Genomic DNA, 22,962 nt, shown 5'->3' with positions numbered 1-22,962 from the left:
AATCGTTCTCGACGCTATAACTTCAGGATCAGAGGGGTCCCGGAATCTCAGACGGAGGTACCGGGGGTGGTTCGCCTGCTACTCACTACATTGATACCTGATATATCGGAATCACATATGGAAATTGACCGGGCCCATAGAGCTTTGACGGCCATGAGGAGGGATGGACTTCCCAGAGATATTATAGTGAAACTCCACTATTATTCGATTAAGGAGAAGGTGATGGAAAGAGCTAGGAAGCTTCCGGTGATCACCATTTATAATACAGCGGTTCAGATATATGCTGATTTGGCTCCCCAAACCATTCAAAAAAGGCGGATGCTTCGCCCTATTCTGCAGACCCTCAAACACCATGCTATCCCATACCGGTGGGCATTCCCATTTCGTCTCCTCTTCATGCGCAATAATAGGCAATATGGCTTCTCTACGCTACAGGAGGGAGAGGACCTGCTGAGGGACTTACATATTCTACCACCCCAGGATAAAGCTAGCTCCTCCCGACTCCCCATACGGGATCCCCCGTTGTCACCAATATGGCGTACCCAAGGAGGCCGTCCAGAGTTTCCTCGGGAACAGAGGGTGGAATCTCGTCGGCAACAATTGAATCCGACATGATGGAAAGGAGGTCGATTATAGAAGCAGATTGTTTCTTTCTTTCTCTTTCTTTATTCTTCATATCGGCCGGAGATGTCTTCAAGCAGCACGGATGCTGAATTTCAGCCGGATACCGCCATTTGCAGTTCTCAGCGGACTGGGAGTTGGGGATCCATACGTTGGGGGGGATGTGGGGATTTCTTTTGCTGCTCTGGACTCCCACTTATAGTAATGGAAATTTGTTTATAAGCTGACCCGAAAAAGGCGAGGAAGGGTCTGGATGGGTCAAGTTCGCAGTGAGTTGGTACTATGGCTATAGATATGTTTGTTTTTTCTTTTTAAAAAAAATAAAAAAAAAAAATATGAAAGTTTGCTTTACCTTATATTTAACATGGGAATGCCTATTATGCTCAGGGTTGATATGGGTTAAGGGGTTGAATGTCTGGATATATATTTTCGGAAATGCTGTGCCTTCACGACGGTCTGCTGTCCCCCTGTTAGCAGTCTTTTCTTGACTGCCTAGTCGGTAGACTATGTTCGGTACTATTGATACCTTGTGTATGTCTTATTTTATTTCTGTCTTTTACCCCCTTCCCTTTCCTTCCTATTTCTGACCTTTGTCTCTATGGCGGGATCCTAATACGCACATGGTTCTACCTCCTGCTCTATGATGGCGGCCATGGAATCTGCTAAAACCTTTAGCTTACTCACACATAATGTGCAGGGCCTTAATTCCCCGATCAAGCGTCGAAAAGCTTTCTTGTATTATAAATCCTCTCATGTTGATATACTATTTTTACAGGAAACGCATTTTTCTACCTCCTCTGCTCCATCGTACTTTCATAAACACTACTCACAAAAATTTTTGGCTAATGCCTCTACTAAGCACAGGGGAGTGGGCATATGGTTGTCTCGGTCGGTCCCGTTTACACCTCACAACACGATCTCTGACCCGGATGGCAGGTACATCCTGGTCTCGGGTCTGTTACATGAATCTCCAATAACCTTTATTAACTACTATGCCCCGAACTCCAATCAACCGGCGTTCTTCCAGGGTATGTGGCGCAAGATCCATTCATCGATAGAGGGCCCGATAATCATGGGTGGGGATTCTAATATCGCCTTGGACGCGTCCATGGATAAATCCCACGCATTCAGGGTGCGACTTATACCTCCTACGTCAACCAGCATACAAGTAGCACGTTTCTTCCATTCGGTGGACGTCATAGATGTCTGGCGGGATTTTAACCCCACAGCGAGGGATTATACTTATTTCTCCTCAGCCCATAATATGCACACCCGTATTGATCATGTTATGATGTCAACTAGCTTACTCCCTAAGGTCACGGATGCTAGGATTTTAGCTACACCCTGGTCTGATCATGACCCGATTGTGGTTCGGTTGTCAGATTTATGTGGGAGACCGCCTATCTCCTCTTGGAGATTGAATGAGTCATTACTATCGGATCAGGAGATAGTTAAAGAAATCCAAAGGGAATTGGACACATATTTCCTACTTAATAAGGCACTAGACACCTCAATTATGTCCAACTGGGCGGCTCACAAAGCAGTGATTAGGGGGAAATTCATCCAGATAGCCTCGCGTAATAAGAAACGGTTGAAGGAGGTTCTGGCGTTAAAGGAGAGGAAGTTTGCGGATCTGTCTAAGAAATTTAAAACAGACCCCTCAGCAGTTATTAAAGCAAAATTAGCAGAAGCTAGAACAGAATTAAATTTATGTCTGACAAGTTGGGCGGAAAAAAGTCTGCGTTGGTCACAACATAAGTTTTTTACACAAGGGGATAAACCGGGAACATTACTCTCTAGACGCCTCACGCCCCGATTTAACACCTCAACACCACCGAAACTGCGATTGGCGGATGGATCTTTATCACAGAATCCCACAAAAGTTGTAAAGGCCTTTCAGGATTTTTATTCAGCGTTGTACTCAGCACCACCTCAGTTTGATAAAAATAAGGCTAGGGTCTTGTTGGAAAAAACATTCCCTACTAAACTTTCCCAAGGGGATAGAGAAACACTGGATGCTGAATTTAGATTGGAGGAGGTATTGGATGTTATTAAAAATCTGAAGGCTCACAAAGCCCCGGGGCCAGATGGGTTTTCCTCAGGTTATTACAAACACTTTAGGGAGGTCCTGGCCCCGCACATGGTTGAATTGTTCAATGCTTATCGGGAGGGTAACAATTTGCCCCCTTTTTCGAATCTAGCCTATATACATCTTATCCCCAAGCCTCATAAGGATCATACAGATCAGGCCAACTATCGCCCGATATCCCTTCTTGATGTGGATCTTAAGATTATGACAAAAATTCTGGCGGTTAGATTGAATTCATTCCTAGCCACATATATACATAAGGATCAGGCGGGATTTATACCCCTCCGCCAGGCGGAAGACCAGACGAGACGGGCGGTGGACATTATCTCAGCAGTCCGTTCGGGGTGGGATGGTACTTCCGGACGACAAAGTATGTTATTAAGCCTTGACCTTCAGAAAGCCTTTGACTCGCTATCCTGGGACTATTTGTTTTATGTCCTTGAGAGAATGGGCTTCGGTACGGGTTTTTTGTCTATTCTTAAGATCTTATATTGTCTTCCTACAGCAAAAATAAATTCTAGGGGATTTATGTCGGGAGCTTTTCCAATATGCAGAGGAACGCGACAGGGGTGCCCGCTATCGCCTTCCCTGTTTGCGCTGGCTATTGAGCCATTGGCCAACCTCATACGAGATTCTCCCGACATTAGGGGGGTGAAGGTGGGAGGAGTAGAACATAAATGTGCCTTGTTTGCGGATGACATACTGCTTTTCATATCGACACCTCTCACATCATTGCCGAATCTCTTTCATATTCTTGATCAGTTTGGCAAGCTGTCTGGGCTTAAGGTCAATCACTCCAAGTCGGTGGCAATGAATCTTACATTGCCAATAGGGGTAGTGAAGCTCCTAAAAATTAACTTTGATTTTCATTGGGATGCACGTAGATTGACGTATTTAGGTATTAAATTGACGCCCACCATAGAGTCCCTCTACGAGGACAATTTCCCTCCACTTTTTCAACAAATAGCTACGGATCTCACTAGATGGTCCCCTCTTAATCTTTCATGGTTTGGCCGCATTGCCTCCATCAAAATGACGATATTGCCCAGATTGCTATATTATTTTCGCACGCTCCCTATTGTGGTCCCTCAGAAGGCGCTTAGACAAATCCAAGGGCTCATCATGGGGTTTATTTGGGGTTCTAAAAGACCGAGAATACAGAGACAAACTTTATTCACCCCTAAAACGGCGGGGGGTCTGGGGGTTCCCAATATCCAACAATACTATCACGCAGCACGTCTGGCGCAATTTACAGATATGTATGCGAGACCATACTGTCCCCAGTGGACGCAAATTGAGACGGCCGCATGTACCAGTTTCCCGCTGGAAACGCTACTGTGGATGGAGTCCTCGGACAGGCCTCCGGTTCTCTCCCCTGTGCTTTCTCAGATGTTACAGCTGTGGGACTCGCTTAGAAAGAGATTCCATATTAAATCACTCCATAATCCGCTCATGACCATCACGGGTAATTCTGCCTTTCCTCCGGGTCTGCGTAGAATGGAATTCCGGTGGTGGCTCAATAAGGGGTTTTACAGGATTAAGGACTTTTTTGTAGGGGGGGACATCAGAACTCTGGATTACTTTAAGGACTCACACTCGATGCCCCCATCGGAGCATTTTAGATATATCCAGATACACCACTTCTTGTTGAACTGGAAATCCAGGAGGGGGGACATCAGCACATTGACCACTTTTGAACGGCTGTGTTGGCTTTCTGGCTTACGACATAAAATTTCCACGATATATTCCGATCTGGTTACTCCGGAAGGTAAACTCCCTTACATGACCCGATGGGAACACGATTTAGGTACGGGAGTGGAATTGGAGCAGTGGCGGGAGATGGCATGTACGACCTCAAAACTATCTATCAATACATCCTTGGTGGAAGCGGGTTATAAAGTATTAATGAGATGGTATATGGTCCCTACTCGTATAGCTCGCTTTAACCCATTGGTGGATAAGCACTGCTTTAGACAATGTGGTGCGGAGGGTACACTAATGCATATTCTATGGGAGTGTCCAGTGGTTGCCACATTTTGGAACCAGGTATACCAGCTTATTAACACAGTGATCCAAGTCAAACCCCCCAGGGATGTGATTACGGCTCTGCTATGCGGTCCTATTCCCGAGGTTCGGGCCCCCGCATGTAAATTTCTCCGATATGTGTTTCTGGCAGCTAAGATAACTATTGCTAGGGCCTGGCGAACATCCACGTTGTCTATGGATATGTTGATCGCTAAGATCTCATGGATAATGGTTAATGACCGCCTAACACATCTGCTGGCGGGTACATTAGACAAATTTGATGCCATTTGGGACCCATGGAGGAACCACACATTTTCGTGAATACATAGAGATGGTTAGGAGACCCTTCTACCCTACACCTTTCCTTCCCCCCCTCCTTATCCTTCTTTTGTTTATTGTGTGTGTTTTGTTTTTCTCTCTTATATTTTTTCCTTAGAGGCCATGTTAAGGTACTCTATAAAGCAATGTGATGTCAAGATTGGTTACCTATGTTAGTAATGAAGACATTTATATACTATATATTTGGCAGGAGTGTTGACATCATGAATGATATATAATGTGAGATTTATTGGAGACCATGTTGGTCTAATACTTTGTTTAATTGTATTATTGATATGCAAAAGTTGAGACTCTGCGAGTCTGTGTTATTATTATATTACAAAAAACTGTTTAATAAAAAACTATTGAAAACCACATCAATATTTATATCCAACCCAATTTTTAAAAAACGAGCATTTTTGGCCAAGTTATGGCCATTTTTGTATTTATGCAAATGAGGCTTGCAAAAGTACAACTGGGCGTGTTGAAAAGTAAAAGTCCAAGTGGGCGTGTATTATGTGCGTACATCGGGGCGTGTTTACTACTTTTACTAGCTGGGCGTTCTGATGAGAAGTATCATCCACTTCTCTTCACAACGCCCAGCTTCTGGCAGTGCAGACACAGCGTGTTCTCCAGAGATCACGCTGTGTCGTCACTCACAGGTCCTGCATCGTGTCGGCCACATCGGCACCAGAGGCTTCAGTTGATTCTGCAGCAGCATCAGCGTTTGCAGGTAAGTAGCTACATCGACTTACCTGCCGATGCTGCTGCAGAATCAACTGTAGCCTCTGGTGCCGATGTGTCCTCGCTCGTCTGACCAACCTTCGATGTGAACGGCAGTTTTTCACGTCCATGGTGCACCCGTGCGGGACGCGTTATCACGTATGCCCCATAGACTAGAATCTATGGAGGGATGCGTGAAGCACAAAAAAAAAAAAAAAAGATAGGACATGTTTTATTTTTTCATGTACACTTCACACGCTCCATTGAAACATCGGCCATGCGAACAGCCCCATTGAAATACAGGAGTCCGTGAAACGGCCGTTGTTTTAATGGCCGTCACACGGAAGTGATACACGATCGTCTGAATGAGCCCTAAGGAGGGGACATTGATGTGGGTGGTGATTGAAATCAACAGAAGTTGTTTTTGTGACAACACTAAACCTGACAAAACAGAAAAGGACATGACATCATCAGAAAGTCTCAGTAGTGCAGCCTCAGGCTCCGGACCTGTAACAATCTCAGCATAGGAGATACATTACACACTATATATATATATATATATATATATTATAAAAAAAAAAAAAAAAGATTCCTAGATGAAAACTAAAGAACGCCCTCTAATTATTTTAAATGTTAAGGCTCACAATGTTACTATTTAGATGACAATTGTTGGACCAGGAGCAGCCTTCTCTCGGGAGTTCAAAAAACAAACAAACAAAACTAAAAACAAGAAAATAAGAATTTATTAGCGACTTACCGCACTCAACACTTCATCTCTGTGACCTTCCACACCACCAAATATAGCCACAAGTGTATCGGTCTGAATATTCCATAGTCTTAGTGCATGATCTGCAGAAGCAAAACGCGTCAGATGGCAATAACGAAGGGATCAAAAACATTTCTGAGCGATAGATCGATTAAATGGGGGAGGAATCCTCCAGTTTACCGATCCCATGTCCGAGCCCGGACAGCGCACGGATCCTCGTGGCGGCACACGATGAAGATCAAAGCAGAAAGAGAGAAACTTGATCCAGCGCTGGATTTAAAAGCAAGTAATCCAACTTTATTCCAAATATATTAAAAAGTCCATATACATAGGGGTGGATGCATCAGATAGCAGGCCTACGCGTTTGACAAATCACATGCAACACGCCATGAGTAAGGACAAGTGATTTGTCTGAAACGCGTAGGCCTGCTATCCGACGCATCCAACCCTATGTATATGGACTTTTTAATATATTTAGAATAAAGTCGAATTCCTTCCTTTTAAACCCAGCACAAGATCAAGTTTCTCTTTTTCTGCTTCAATAAATCAATTATTATATTCTATATATATATATATATATATATATATATTCCTGTAGAATTATGGTTTTATAGAATGTCGTATTCATTGTTTTGTCCCTTCCATATCCTGCCAACCCACAGACACCCCAAAAACTGACAGCTGCCACGCCAACTTCTCACAGCACTTTATGGGGTACTGATGCGGTGACTTTGGTTAGTTTCATAAGAGCGTAATAAAGACACATTTCTGCAATCCATTACGGCCGCGCATCCTATGACCCAAACTAATAGCATCAAAGGGAATTCCTCCCAGTTTAAGACTTTAGCTTGCAGTTAATGAATGGAAACATTGGGGCAGATTTAAGAAAGCAAAGAGCGTGCAGTCTGAAGATGCACTAAATTTACCACCGTGACGCACCCTGTATGATAAACTTGCCGCATTTTGTTAGACACTTTTCCGTATACTCACTATTGGTTGGCGGAGTTTTCGTTTGGCGGATTTAAAGCCACGCCCCTTCCCTAATAAGCCACGCCCCCTTTTCTGGACATAGTGAGGTGCAAACATCTGTTGTCAAATTAGTCTAAAATGAAATACGCCAACATTTGGCATATCATTTTGATCTATTCTAGACACTGACACGGTAGTTAATCTGCCACATCGGCATCGGTTTATATTCAGAAGCTGAAAATGGTCCCGATCATGTCCTGCTCACACAGCTGCAAGGCTTGTAAACAGGGGGCGCCCTGAATACTGAAAGCACCTATAGGACACAACATGGTTTTTATCTTCTAGATGTAAAGAGAAACGTTTCCATTCTATGACAGCAAGCAAGAGATCTTGAGAACTTAGGAATTAATATATAAAGTAAAAAAGGAAGTTGCAGAACAGTCCCATGTACAATAGGCTTTATTTTTCATTCTTGCCCTGTCTAGGTAACACAAGATCCTGGAACGCTTGTCCGATCAGGACCAAAGGTTCCCATGTACGCCCAAACTCCTCACTGCACTACCCCCCTGTTCCTCTATCATATAGTAAAGCACATTACCTTTGCTGACAGATAACAGTAGGCTTGGATCACGTGGATGAAACTTGAGTTCATTTATTGCATTGCCATGGCCGACATAGTGCTGCACGGAGGGAAAAAACATGTATATTTAGGAAGTGTTTCTACATTTTTTCCCAACTAAGAATATACAAAAGTAATACCACTCTTTCTGGCCATTATAGGACTTGTATTCTGCATTACTTAGCAGCTTTCCCCTCTGCAGGCTCTCTCACTAATTTTCAGTTTTCTCTGAACTAGTGGGTGGAGCTTAATGACTATCATGTCTTCTATACACAGCACACAGAGATAGGGGATCAAGATTCTCCTTTACGATCTCTAACACACAAATAAAAGCAGCAGCATGAAGAATATACAGCAGTAATGAGCAGTGTAGATGAGAATCCGGCACTGGGGTCAGACAGAAGTCTTACCAGCAGTCTGCATCTCCTCCCTGCTGCTCCCCCCCCCCTCCATTTTAAATAGTTTTATGACAGCAGAATCTGTGTCTCCTCTCTATGCTCCTGTCCCCCCCTACCCTCTCCATAGACTTGTGTCTTCTCTCTCTGCTCCGCTTTCCATAGGCTTCTATGGGCAGTCTCTCCCTCTCTGCTCCCTCCTCGTAATCCAACCTCCCTTCTTGATGGACGTGTATGGGCAGGTAGTGAAGTGACACTCCCCGCCCACTTCCTGCAGTCCGTCAATTCTGCTCTGTAACTAAAAATGGATTCTGCTCGACAACAGGGGGTGGACAGCGGATTACAAGAAAGACACCTAGTGGCAGCAACTTCACACAGAATTTGCATGAATAAAACGAATTTTTTCAGTAAGCAAAACACAAAGGTGATCTATATCAGCTATACTATTAGATTAGAATAAGTGGTTTGAAAAGTGCCCATAAGGCTGGGTTTAGACTATACATATTTGTTGCATCGGGGAGTTTAATAATCAAACAAAAATGCTAAAAACACAACAAAAACACACAGCGAACCCAGCCTGAAGCAGTCACTTGTATAGGATGAAACCACCTCAGATAGAATAATATAAATACGGATCAGCCATAACATTACAACCAGTAACAGGTGAAGTGAATAACATTGACGGTTCTATTTTTTCATTTTACGGGCCGTGCTGCTATACTTTATAATGGGAGCACGGCTCGCAAAAGCGGCCGGCTTCCCGTGGCCGGCCGTGCTCGTAATTACGAGTCGTAATTACGAGCACGGTCGTGTGCATGAGGCCTAAGAGTGTAACTTATTTTTCTTACAGTTACTATTGCCTGTACTGTCACGATCCCAATGCTTGGACTACACGGTCTCACCACTGCAGTACACACTAACGTAATACACACATGACACACCTTGATACACTGCATAGTGATAGGATTTATAATCCGGATAATCCCCCTGGAACCGGCCACTGCAAGGAGAGGGTGACTCGTGTTGCTGTCATAAGTCCACGCGCAGGTGTAAAAGTTCTCATCAGCCTAAACCTTACACTTAAGGAGTTAAACGTCCTAAGAGTTGACATCATGCAGGGACAAAAATAAATCAGTGCAGACTGCGGAATCAAGACACTTCCCTCCCACTACTGAAGGAGACGTATCACTTAGGCCCCATGCACACAACCGTATTTTCATCCATCCGTACATACGGTCAGTAAATACGGTCCTGTATTCATCCCCAACTGATCCGCATATACGGCACGGTATCCGCAAACAAGGTCCATAGGGCATCCGTGTAAACGGATCCGCAAAAAGCAGAAAACCACAAATGATGGGCAACATCTGCAAACCTGGTGTCGCCTATCAACGCTTCCGTAATTACGGCTGGCTACACACATGTAGCCAAACGTAATTACGGAAGTGCCCAGAGACTTCTATGGGGAGTCCGTGCCGTAATTACGGACAAGAATAGGACACGTTGTCGATTTTATGCATAATTTCTACGGAACGGGCGCCCATCCGTAAAAATGGTGTCCATAGCCCATAGAAATGAATGGGTCCGTAATTACGAATGAAAAATACTGTCGTGTGCATGGGGCCTTACGGTGATCTAGGTTTGGTTATGTAGAACGGTGCGGAGTTACAACCTAATGAGGGTTCTTATAAATGCTCGTTTCCAATCATTGCCCGGTGTAATAAGGGCAACGATCAGTCAATGAAGGAGCAAACGCTTGATCATCGGTCGATCTCATTGATTAGGCAGAACAAAATATTATTGTTGTCAGCAGCAGCGCAGCACGGAGACGGGCCGCCGAAATTCTGGAAATGTATGGGGACGAACGTTGGCTCATCCCCACACATAACCAATCATTGCTCCTTGTTGATCGGCGCTCGTCTTCATGCCCCATATAAAATGACCCTTAATATGAATGTAACACAAATAAAAAATACATTATATATATATATATATATGCGGTTTCTGTGTCGCTAGTCACCATGTTCCCCATCCCCTGACATCGTTGGACAATGTGCCATACAGCATTGTGCCCGTTTACATGATTGCAGCTGCCGTTCGCTGGCTGCCTCGATGACGTCATCCATAGATAAGTGACTGCCAAATTTTAAAAGTATATTCAAAATATAGTTGTCACGATACCAGAATTTGGACTTCGATACCGATACTTCGTGTAGAATTGCGATTTTTGATACCAAAACGATACTTTGCCAACAGTAATAAAAAAATAAAAGTTCCTCCATTTTCGGATGTGAGGCGCGAGGTGTGATGAATTTTGAATGTGCCTGACATTAAGGCTGGGTTCACACGAGCATGTTACGTCCGTAATGGACGGAACGTATTTCGGCCGGAAGACCCGGACCGAACACAGTGCAGGGAGCCGGGCTCCTAGAATCATAGTTATGTACAACGCTAGGAGTCCCTGCCTCTCGGTGGAACTACTGTCCCGTACTGAAAACATGATTACAGTACGGGACAGTTGTCCCGCAGCGAGGCAGGGACTCCTAGCATCGTACATAACTATGATGCTAGGAGCCCGGCTCCCTGCAGTGTGTTCGGTCTGGGACTTGCGGCCGAAATACGTTCCGTACATTACGGACGTAACATGGTCGTGTGAACCCAGCCTAATGGTAATTAACCCCATCCAGACAACATTGGGTTAATATGTAAGGTACATGATGGGGTTAATGAATATTAATGTGAGGCACATGGAGGTTAAATTCATCATCGCACCTCGCATTAATAAGTGACAGAAAGCAGCTTTTTTTTTTTTTTTTTTTTTACAGCGTACACATCATAAATGACGCAAAAAAAAAATTTGTTGTGCAGGTTATTACGGCCGCGCCGATACCGAATATGTGTATATTTTATGTATTGTGACTTATTTTAATGTTTATTGTAAAAAATGAGTATGTGGAATTTTTTTATTTAACATTACTTTATTTTTAAAGTTTATTGTACTGGCATATATCTATATACTGATAGTACACAGGCAGCTGTTAGGACATACCTCAGTATGCCCTAACAGGAAATATGGTCAGACAGCCCTGGGGTCCTTTAATGGATTCTGTGCTGTCTGCCCATATATGGTATGTCCCTCAATAGCGTCACAGGGAATCCCTGTGACGCAATCCAAGGGGCATACCCCCCTTGTCATTTTCCCCTTGAATGCTGCCATCAGCTTTGATCACAGCTTACAGGGGAATAGCGGCGGAGATGAGGTTTCTGACAAGTGTGCGCGCGGTCAGCATGAGGTGAAGCGGCTGGCGCTGCACTAATGAACGCAGGCACTGAAGACAGAACATGGGGGTGTTTTGCAGTGCGCCCGCCATGTTCTGTCTTCAGTGCCGCCGCTCATCAGTGCAGCGCTGGTCGCATCACCACATGCTGACGGCGCGCACTTGTCAGGACTCCGGATTGGGGCAATAGCTGTATCACACAGCCGCAGCCCCGCTCTCATACATTCATGTGTTACAATACGGAGCTGTGCGGCGGCGCAACTTAGTATCGAAAAGCATGAAATAACGGTATCGAACCATTTGAGGGTGCGCGGCATCGAAACAGTATCGAAGCTTCGATGCATCGTACATCCCTAACTCAAGTTTTTATTTTTTATATTGCGAGTCAAAATGTCATGGCATGGTCAGCGTTTACACAGGGCGCAGCATTTGGACACAACTAATACAGGCAGAGACCCCCACCTTAAGGCCCTGTGCACAAAGTGCAGATTTTGTTGCAGAAATTTCTGCCACTGAAGTTCCCTTTCATCTGGATGGGGTTCTTTCTGCAGGAAGGATAAAATCTGCAGTGTGTGTAGTTGGCCCTTTGTCTATCCACACAAGTACAGGGTTTGTTACAGTTTCCACAGCACAATCGGCACTGGTCATGTGCAGACTTTGCTACGCATTTCACCTCTCCTATAATCAAAAAGGGCGAAATGCGCTGTGAACATCCAGAACAGAAGAAGTATGCTGCGTATTTAAAAATCGGATTGCATGCGGAAAATTTTCTGCAGCACGTGGATAAGATGGAAAACCGCTACGTGTGCAGGAGACCTAAAAAGACTACATTTCACTAGCGGTGACCTTCGGAAGCTAAAACATTACAAATCACATGTCAAGGATACATCAGCGTCCACGTACGACTGCAGCAATCGGATTTCTCCTTGTGAATGACATTCGTACAGTGTGACCTGCAAGGAAGAGGAGACTGTGAGAGGCTCAATCAGTCAATTCTGAGGTCACCGGCGCTCACCAGCAATCTAATCAGAGACGACAGGCAAACTACAAGTCCCCCATCACTTACCCGGTTACTGCCGACAGTCGCAAACACCAAAGGATCGCCCTCCTTACTGTGCCAGTTGAATTGCACTCCAAACAGCGGCTGGCTGTGGTCTTCCTGCAGAAGAAACAGATATTAGTAAAGGTAAACCATCAGGACTCCCAAGAGCTCCCCCAAACAAGTAGCAGGATATACTATTAAAGTGGGTGGTCTGGTTTATAAAACCCATTTATAAATACACTATTATAGTGTCTAAGGTGAAAAACTAATTGATATACATTATACAAGGTATGGGTTAATATGGAATATTCCCAGAGGGCTATGGTGCTTTAGTGGTTAGAACATCCATGTACTGTAATATTATATGGTTTAGGATATTACAGGGGTTAGTGGTGGTCTCGGGCATTCAAGTGGATCTAGAATATCATTTGATTTAATAAATAGGTCCAGAATTATTATAAAGGTCGGGGCTCTTTAATTTAAAAAAATATTTTTTTATACATAAAAAGCTCCAAATTCTCCTCACACCTCCATAGTGCAACATGAAAAATATTCCATCTTCCTGCAGCTGCCACTAGGGGGAGCTCACTGCATAGAGAGTCTTACAGCTTCCATTAAAATCAATAATAAGCAGTGATCTCCCCCTAGTGGTGGCAGAAAGGGTCTGCAATGTGAGGACAACTCTTCAACATTTCCCTTGTAGATGATGATCTCTTATGTACACATTTGCAGGGAATTTTTGTAATTATTTTTTTAAATAATCAGCTTAGTCAGTGCGTTTGGTGTAACTATAGGTTTTTAAAAAAAAATTGTTTTACTTTTTGAGATACAGCTGCTCTGTATTCTCTACACAGAGCAGCTGTGTTGTTCGCTTTTACCTGAATACAATGTAATCACACACATCTAAATAACCCAGGACCCGCTGAAACTGAACTCGTCAGGTCCGCGGGACAGACTGATTCAGGTAATAACGAACTATACAGCTGCTCTGTATAGAGAATACAGAGCAGCTGTATCTCAACAAGTAATACTATTTTTTAATAAAAGCTACTAAGGCTCTGTTCACACCTACGTTGTGCTGCTCCGTCAGAGAAGCAGAACAAGGGAATAAGGGCACAACGGACACCGCCGGTTGCTGACGGAACCCATTGACCTTAATAGGTTTTGTTGGCTTTCCATCGGGGTGTCCGTGACTTTACCAGACAACAGCGCAGCATGCTGCACTATTGTCTCCGGAAAACCCTGCCGGATCTGCGACGGAGGCCCCTAACTGAGCCTGTAAGGAGCCTTATAAAGTTATACCAAACACAATGACTGACCTACTAAAAAATAAAACATTTTTTTTTTTTTAAATGCCCTGTAGAGGTATACATAGTCTTTAAAGGGTAACTAAATCTTCAACAAAATTGACATGTCATAGTAGCATGTCAGAAGTCTTGATTGGTGGGGGTCCGAGCACTGAGCCCAACACCAATCGCTAGAACGAAGCGGCAGAAGCGCTTGGGTGAGCTGAGCCGCTTTGTTTCTGATCAGCTTTATGTAGCGGTGTTCGGATGCATAGGCTTTTGATTGAGTCCGTACACCGTTACATCGGCTGTCCAAGAAAAGCCGATCAGAAATCAAGCAGCTCAGCGCTCACACGGGAGCTTCTGCCGCTGCGTTCTAGCGATCTATGGGGGTCTCCGTGCTCCGACCCCCACCAATCCAAACTTCTGACATGTCACTAGGACATGTCAGAAGTTTTTGGAAAGTTTAGTTACCCTTTATAAGCAGCGATCTGTAGTAAATCAGTTTGGTAGAGGACGACCCATCACCCCCACATATTGATACTCATGAGACCCCTCAGTATTCCAGCACTCACCTTTAAGCTGTTCACACATTTGAACGAGTATTTACACTTCTTCGATCTCCATTTCCCTTTGCCCCAACTCTTCCTCCCTGGGGCATTTGCAGTATTAGTGGGTGTATCTGGCCGTTCTGTGTTGGTGCCGCTTTCTATACTGACGGTGTCATCCTGCAGGTAGAGAAACAGCTCAAAACACGGCGTCTGTAACGCACAAGTGACGAGGCTGCGCGACAAGCGGGTTTATCACGAGGACCAGCAGATGTCGGTGTAGGAAGGCGAAGAAATGTCATTCCCCACAGGGACAATCCTGGTGTCTATCTGATCGTATACTGTATGGACAAAAGTATTGGGACACCTACACATCACAACTGCTGGAGCTTTTACCACGTCCCGTTCCAAATCCATCGGCATTAATGTGGAGTTGGTTCCCCCTTTGCAGTAAAACATCTTCCACTCTTCTGGGAAGAATTTCTACAAGATTTTGGGGTGTCTGTGTAGACTTATTGCATCCATGTAACAGATACGTCCTGAAAAGCTATTAAACGCTCTGACGCATAGGCTTAGGGTATGTTCACACTGAGTTTTTTGCAGGCAGAAAATTCTGCCTGGAAAAATGAGCTCCGGTTTTTTTAAAGTGGTTTTGCACCACACGCGTTTTCTGCCGCGATCTTTGTCGCTTTTTAAGCTATCTCAACAGAAAGATGGAATAACCGCAAGCAATTTTTGCTGGAAAACGAGGCAAAAATCACGCTTATTTCCGTCTCCCATTGATTTTAATGGGGGTTCTGAGGCGGAAAACGCCTTAAGATAGGGCATGTCGCTTCTTTTTACCGCAAGCGTAAAAATAAAACGCCTCCACCTCCCATTGAAATATATTTCAGCCATTTTTTGCAGCAAAAAAACTCAGTGTGAACAGGGCCTTAAAGGCTGACGGACGTATGAGCCCAATCTTTTTGTATTTGTCTACACAGCCATGCAGGACGAGTGTTTTGCAGGACGAGTTGTATTCTTTAATGGCACCATTTAATGTAACACAATGTACTATAAGGTCATGTTCACACGCTTAAAAAAAAACAAACGGCTGAAAATACGGAGCGGCTTTCAAGGGAAAACAGCCCCTGATTTTCAGCAGTTTTTGACGCAACTCATGTTTTTGGAGCGGTTTTTCTATAGAGTCAATGAAAAAGCGGCTCCAAGAACGGCCCAAGAAGTGACATGCACTTTTTACGTGGCCGTTAATAATAAGGGGCGTATAAAAAACGCCCCGTGGGAACGGAACGTCATTTTTCCCATTGAAATCAATGGGCAGATGTTTGTAGGCGATCAACCACCGCATTTTTTGCAGTTTTTTCAGGGGGGTTTATGGCCTGAAAAACGGCCGAAAATAGGGTCGTGTGAACAAACCCCGAGACTTTTACACCCTTCATCTCGCAGTAAAAATGAAAGGTTAACACTATACGGCGGGTCAGCACGCTGACGGAGAGACCCAATCTAAATCTTATGTTTTGCTATTTTTGCAAAATAAAGACAATTTGTTTCTAAAAGAAAAAACGGTGTTGCGTCACCATAACATAAATATGCGCGCGCGTGTGTGCACGCACACACTGTAACATACGCACACACACACACACACACACACTGTAACATACGCACACACACACTGTAACATACGCACACACACACACTGTAACATACGCACACACACACTGTAACATACGCACGCACACACTGTAACATACGCACGCACACACTGTAACATACGCACGCACACACTGTAACATACGCACACACACACACTGTAACATACGCACACACACACACTGTAACATACGCACACACACACTGTAACATACGCACACACACACTGTAACATACGCACACACACACTGTAACATACGCACCCACGCGCACGCACCACCGGAAATGCAGGCGAACGAGATATTTTATCCCACCATACACACACACACAAGAAAAAAAAACATTTTAGTTATTGCCACAAATTTCCTTCATTGAATTACAAGAGGTCTAACTCATGTCCAGAGCCCTAGACCAATCCATGGCAGAAATTCAAGTTTTAGTCGCCTGTAGAAAATCAGTGCAAACGTGGCCTTCTTAGGCTGAATTCACACATGCGGTTTTTGATGCCATTTTTTAAGCCAAACACAAGGGAACAGGAAAGACCAATACTGCTCTTTAAGGTATCCACGGCTGGAAAAAAAAAAAAGTTTTCGGTTCACACAAAGGCGACCATCAGTCTTCTCTTTACAGCTCTCCTCCTTTTGGATCCAGTTCTGACTTTGGTTTTAATAATAGAGAAAAACTGCAAGTGTGAATGCGGCTTACGGTCACTTACGTGAATTGAAGACGGGAAAGACAGCGGCGCTAACAATTCTCATGTGTACGACCGACTTCATGCACACAAATACTAAGTCTCCGTGCCAGTTATACAGCGGTTTTTCATACGTTCATCAGCACGAAGAAATAAGATTTAGGCCGGATTCACACGAGCGTGTGCGTTTTGGGCACGCAAAAGGCACTTAACAGCTGCGTGTGTCAGCCCCGTATGATGCCATCATTATGACACTCCGTTTGGATGTTTGTAAACAGAAAAGCACGTGGTGTTTTCATTCATCCTTTTCACAGCTATTGCGCGAATCACGCTGGTCCCACGGAAGTGCTTCCGTGTGGCATGTGTGCTTTTCACGCACCCATTGACTTCAATGGGTGCGTGAAGCGCGAAATACGCCCAAAGAACGGATATGTCGTGACTTTTTCGCAGCGGACTCACGCAGCGTAAAAATCACGCAACTGTCTGCACGGCCCCATAGACTAACATAGGTCCGTGCGACGCGCGTGAAAATCACGTGCGTTGCACGGACGTATATCCCGTTCGTCTGAATAAGCCCTTAAAAGGAATTGCTGAAGGATTATTTGGTGCCCCAATTTCTCTACAGCTTGAGATCCATCCACCATCTGCAAACACCCAACACGTCCAGCCAGGATCATAAACCAGGTCACCAGTGTTAGGCCGGATTCACACGAGCGTGTGCGTCTTGCGCGCGCAAAAGGTCCGTGTGTCATCAGCATATGATGTGTGGCTGTGTGATTTTCGCGCAGCCGCCATCATTATGACGCTCTGTTTTTAGGTTTACAAACAGAAAAGCACGTGGTACTTTTCTGTTTTCATTCATAGTTTTTACTACTGTAGCGCGTGGCACCCGGGAGCACAAAGTTGTATCCACCCTGGACCCTGCAGGGAATACCGGCTGAAAAATCCTAACAAATTTGTTAGAAAAAATAAAAAATACCTCATACTTACCTGTAGTTATGGCGAGCCGTCCCTTTGACACCCTCCAGCCTGTGATTGGCTGCAGTGGTCACATGGGATGAAACGTTATCCCAGGAGTTTGGGCTGCAGGATGTCAGAGGGATGCGTCGCCATGACTACAGGTAAGTATATACTTTTTTTCTTTCCGAGTTGCGATACTTGCGGCAGAATCACAGCTTTTCTGCCGCAAAAATCACACCATTTGCAAAGCAGTGATTCCGCAACATAAATTGACATGCGGCGGATTAAAAAAAAAAAAAAAGACGCACCGCAGGTCAATTTATGGACGTTTTTTCTGCTCATCATTAAGGGTACGTTCACACGGCTTATTTTTGGTCGTTTTTCGAGCCATAAACGGCCGAAAAAGTTTGGAAGAATAACGCCTCTAAACATCTGCCCATTGGGAAAAACGGCGTTCTGTTCTGATGGGCCATTTTTTTACGCGGCAGTTTTGAAAAACCGTTGTTAAAAAACGCCCTTCCTGAGCCGTTTTTGGAGCGGTGTTTCATCGACGATGGAAAAACAGCTCCAAAAACGGCCGCAAAAAAGTGAAAACCGCGAGTTGCCAAAAAACGGCTGAAAATCAGCGGTTATCTCTTGAAAACTGCTCCGTATTGTCAGACTTTTTTTAGTAAACGTGTGAACACACCCCAACGCAGCGTGCGGAGGAGATTTGTTCAAATCTCATCCACTTTGCTGATGTGATGCGGCGAATTCTCCCTTGCGAAAAACCCACCCGAATACTAACACACAAAAAATGTTAAAGGGGTTCTCGGAGATCTGATAGTTTTTTACATTTATTTTCAGCCTCCATTATTCCAACTCCATAAAACCCCCAAATAGATATTTTTTTACTTTTCAAGTAATTTCTGTCATAAAAACATAATTTGGCGTCATCCCGCACCGTATTGACATCGCTCCGTTACGTCTAGGACGGCTTCTGGTTCCACTCCCAGCATGCACTTGTTCTCTCAGAGAATGCTGTGCGCCAGGATGGAGGCTCACTGTACGGGGCATGCGTGGTTCAAAGAGGGATTCTTTGCTGGGATAACGCACCGGACAGGCGTCTTTGATGACGCGCCGTTCAGCGAACCGGTCAGGAGGGGCATTCGTCCGGAAGAACGGTAGAGCGCTGAGCGGTCGGGAAGTCATCGGAAGCCCAGACGTAGTAATACTTAATAGAAAGCGGAAAACCCCTTTATCTCCATGTTCTGATGACTATCTACGCACATGTGCCCCCCCCGCACGTCTTCACTGACCCTGAAACTTGTACATCAGCTCAAGACTTCAATGGAAGAAGAAAAGCGAGTCTCATCATAAGGAAACCACATGTCCCTGCCCCGTGAATTCCCCTCCCCTCCCCCACATCATACCACTCCAGAATAACGTACATTTGTCCTGGTGACATCTTCATACACGAGTAATGACACTAGTCATCTCCTAAACCTGTAAAACGTACGATTATAAGAAGAACCCGTGTCCACGTCACGGAACAACGACAAACGTCACTTTCCAAATTACAAAACTACAAGAACAAAAAAACCTACAAAATTCCTGTGAGCAAAAACCTTATAAAATGTAACAAAAACGACTTTATAAGTACAAGATTCTCTGTTATGTCTCTCAACCAATCCACAGCAACAGGAGGGGTCACATGACTGGATCTATAAATGTCCACCCTTCAGAGAGTCATCTGACCATAGCCTAGACCAGGTGGGGGGCCCCAACCAAGACATCGGGGGGGGGGGCACCAGTCATGGCTGCACCAATAACCAACACTCTGCAGATGGATACAAACGAAAGGACTGGATACAACGGTAGCGAAATCTCAGCTGAGAAACATCAGGGCAGTACAACTTTTTCAACCTTTGAATGTTTCCATTTACTGAGAGCAATCAGAGCTCTTGAAACCGGTAAGGAACTGAAACGACTTAGTATCAGAAAGTTGCAAAACTTTTCATTATAAAAAATATTGAGATAACCCATTCTGATAGGACAGCCGCCCCGGGGATCAGGAGGGTCCGGCACTGTAACCCCCGGCAACAGCCGCAGCGCAGCCCGGCCATACATCAGATGTAGCATTATAGGCGGCCATTAAAATAAATGAGCGACACAGGCGGGTGAGGTGGGGGTAATACATGACATTAGATGTCCTCATAGGGTCTATTGATTGTTATCGGAGACGACCCATTTAAAGGGACTTTTCCCACAATTCACAGCAGTTTGTTTATATGACAAGTGTCAAGACTCCCATCATGGGGCCCGTGTCCAGAGTCACTCTTCATTCAGCTGCAACTTTTTAATTTTCTCTACATTCCAGATATTCAGTATCTCTGCTTGCTGTCAGTTTACAGAATCATTCTTCTTTGCATGCCTAGAACCTTTATAATACACATGATAAATCTTCCAGAGATTCAGCCTGCAATGGTTCAGACAGTAAAACATGAGACTTGTAGTTCTACAAAGTCACGAGGAACTACAAGTCGCAGAAGGCCCGAGCGCGCCCGGTGGATGAAGGGCTAGAACGAGGCATGCTGGGACTTGTAGTTCCCCCTGGAAGCTGCTGTGAGACGATAGCGGGCAGCATCTTCTGCAGCGATAGGACCCCCAACAGCCATGATCAGCTGCCCGCTTCCCCCTAAGTATGACCCTCTCTCACTCCGCCCGCCTTTCTCACATTTTCATCACCAGACAGCTCCGGGTTACTGTTCTCATCGCTGCTCAGCTTCTGCTTCTTGGCCGGCATCTCGTTTCCCGCCGCACGACCGGAAGCGTCAGACATCTTCCAGCGCCCCGGCGTGACGTCACCCACATGCGCCGGCGCTGTGAGCATGTGACTGAGCTTATCCGCAGCCTTTGCGCATGCGTAACTTAGAACCCCCCCCCGTTTACCAGTGTGAAGGGTAACCTATTTTCTTGGACGAGTCCATTACACCTATATATAGAACATGGGTAATCTAAGCTCCCGGAGGTGTTGTGATACAGCTTTCCCAGGCTCCTAGAGGGCAAACCTGCAATTACCATTTTAGGGTACATGTAACATGTTGACGCATTTAAAACATTTTTTAAGGGTGTGTTCACACTGCGGGGACATAACAAAAAGAATGAAGAAAAAGAATAAACAATATTAGTAATGGGCGAAAATACAAAAAAAAAAAAGATATAATGTTTCGAAAACATGGAATGAACAGATTTTCTTTGTAGTTAATGAGAAAATAAAAACAAATTCCATAGCAACAGATGTGTAAAAATGTTTCCTGTGCTTCATAGACCTGGAATGATCAGGGTATATGTGCAGTTTATAGTGGAATGAACACGTATTCCATAGAAACAGATGTGTAATCATTTTCCTGTGCTTGATAGACCTGGACTAACTATTATATATGTAGAGTTATTTGGAATGAACACATAGTTCTAATAAACAGGAGCCACTGGATCCGTGAACTTAGTTTTGGTCTGATAGTTCTTTATTGATATACACTGTCACCATATTTATGGTCTTAGCTTTGTTCTTTTTTCCATCTAATTATCTTATCTCAGTGCACATCCCAATGTTCTATGCTGGCCTTTGGTACAGAATGTGCAGATTATAAGTGCCCTATCTCCTACATAGTCTGATCACGCTCTGCTGTAAATCCCACAGAAACTTTACCTAAGTGTCGGGATTGTGAATAGACATCGCATCCTGGCTGGAGGTGATGTCTATTCACTCTCAAGACACTGCAGTAAAGTTACTGTGGGAGTAAGTGACAGCACAACGTGATCTTGCAAGATCATGCTGTGCAGTGAAAAGCTGGGCTGGAATGAAGAGAAGTGTGTGACGCTGATTGGTCACTGATTGGTCACTGATTGGTCAGCCTCATACACTTCTCTTTACAACGCCCACTTGGTCAAAATTAAAAACACCGGTTGACTATTAAGAAAGTAATTAGCATAAATCCAAAATTGCTCATAACTTGCTAAAAAATGACAGTTTTTCAAAATAAAAACCATTGTTGTTATCTACATTACAGCGCCAATCACATTATGTAGGAGACAGGGCGCTTATAATCTGCACATTCTGTACCAAAGGCCAGCATAGAACATTGGGATGTGCACTGAGATAAGATAGTTAGATGAGAAAACTTTTTTTCACAAAAGAACAAAGCTAAGACCATAAATATGGTGACAGTGTATATCAATAAAGAACTATCAGACCAAAACTAAGTTCACGGATCCAGTGGCTCCTGTTTATTAGAACTATGTGTTCATTCCAAATAACTCTACATATATAATAGTTAGTCCAGGTCTATCAAGCACAGGAAAATGATTACACAGTAGAAGAAAGGATGATCCAGCGCTCATAGTAGTTTAAAAGGGAAAAGCAAGTCCCATGTTTATTGAAAAAATCGTTAAAATCGAAAGGGAGACGCAGTCCCAAGGCAGGAGTAGTCAGGGTATATACCCAAGCCTACGCGTTTCGAACGCAGTCTGCGTTCTTAGTCATGGCAAAAGAGGAACTAAGAACGCAGACTGCGTTCGAAACGCGTAGGCTTGGGTATATACCCTGACTACTCCTGCCTTGGGACTGCGTCTCCCTTTCGATTTTAACGATTTTTTCAATAAACATGGGACTTGCTTTTCCCTTTTAAACTACTATGAGCGCTGGATCATCCTTTCTTCTACTTTGCCATTTACACCGCGGGCCGTCGCGGGGATCCGAGCGATACTGTTGGAGGCGCAGACCGGTGAGCTGGAGGTTTCCTCCCTTTTTCTATATGGAAAATGATTACACATCTATTTCTATGGAATACGTGTTCATTCCACTATAAACTGCACATAGACCCTGATCATTCCAGGTCTATGAAGCACAGGATTTTCCAAAGGTGTCTGTTAATATGGAATTTGCGTTTATTTCCTCATTAACTACAAAGAAAATCTGTTCATGTTCATGTTTTTTTATG

General features: G+C 44.3%; 1 protein-coding gene across 2 annotated transcripts in view; it reads right to left on the bottom strand.

Moving 5' to 3' along the window:
- Positions 1-20,841, bottom strand: part of EED (embryonic ectoderm development) — a 39,496-nt gene extending 18,655 nt beyond the window's left edge. For both annotated transcript variants that reach the window (XM_075851422.1, XM_075851423.1), the window contains exons 1-7: positions 20,697-20,841; positions 14,707-14,859; positions 12,870-12,962; positions 12,691-12,756; positions 9,467-9,592; positions 8,110-8,191; positions 6,534-6,625 (exon numbers count right to left, since the gene is read on the bottom strand). In XM_075851422.1, coding sequence (XP_075707537.1) covers positions 6,534-6,625; positions 8,110-8,191; positions 9,467-9,592; positions 12,691-12,756; positions 12,870-12,962; positions 14,707-14,859; positions 20,697-20,801 — 717 coding nt within the window. In that variant the 5' untranslated portion in view covers positions 20,802-20,841. The remainder of the gene's footprint in view (positions 1-6,533; positions 6,626-8,109; positions 8,192-9,466; positions 9,593-12,690; positions 12,757-12,869; positions 12,963-14,706; positions 14,860-20,696) is intronic.
- Positions 20,842-22,962: the final 2,121 nt, after the last annotated feature.

The sequence above is a fragment of the Rhinoderma darwinii genome, chromosome 2 (assembly GCF_050947455.1).
Source record: "Rhinoderma darwinii isolate aRhiDar2 chromosome 2, aRhiDar2.hap1, whole genome shotgun sequence".
NCBI lineage: Eukaryota > Metazoa > Chordata > Amphibia > Anura > Rhinodermatidae > Rhinoderma > Rhinoderma darwinii.
Note: the sequence above shows the minus strand (reverse complement) of the source record. Positions and strands in the feature narration are given on the sequence as shown.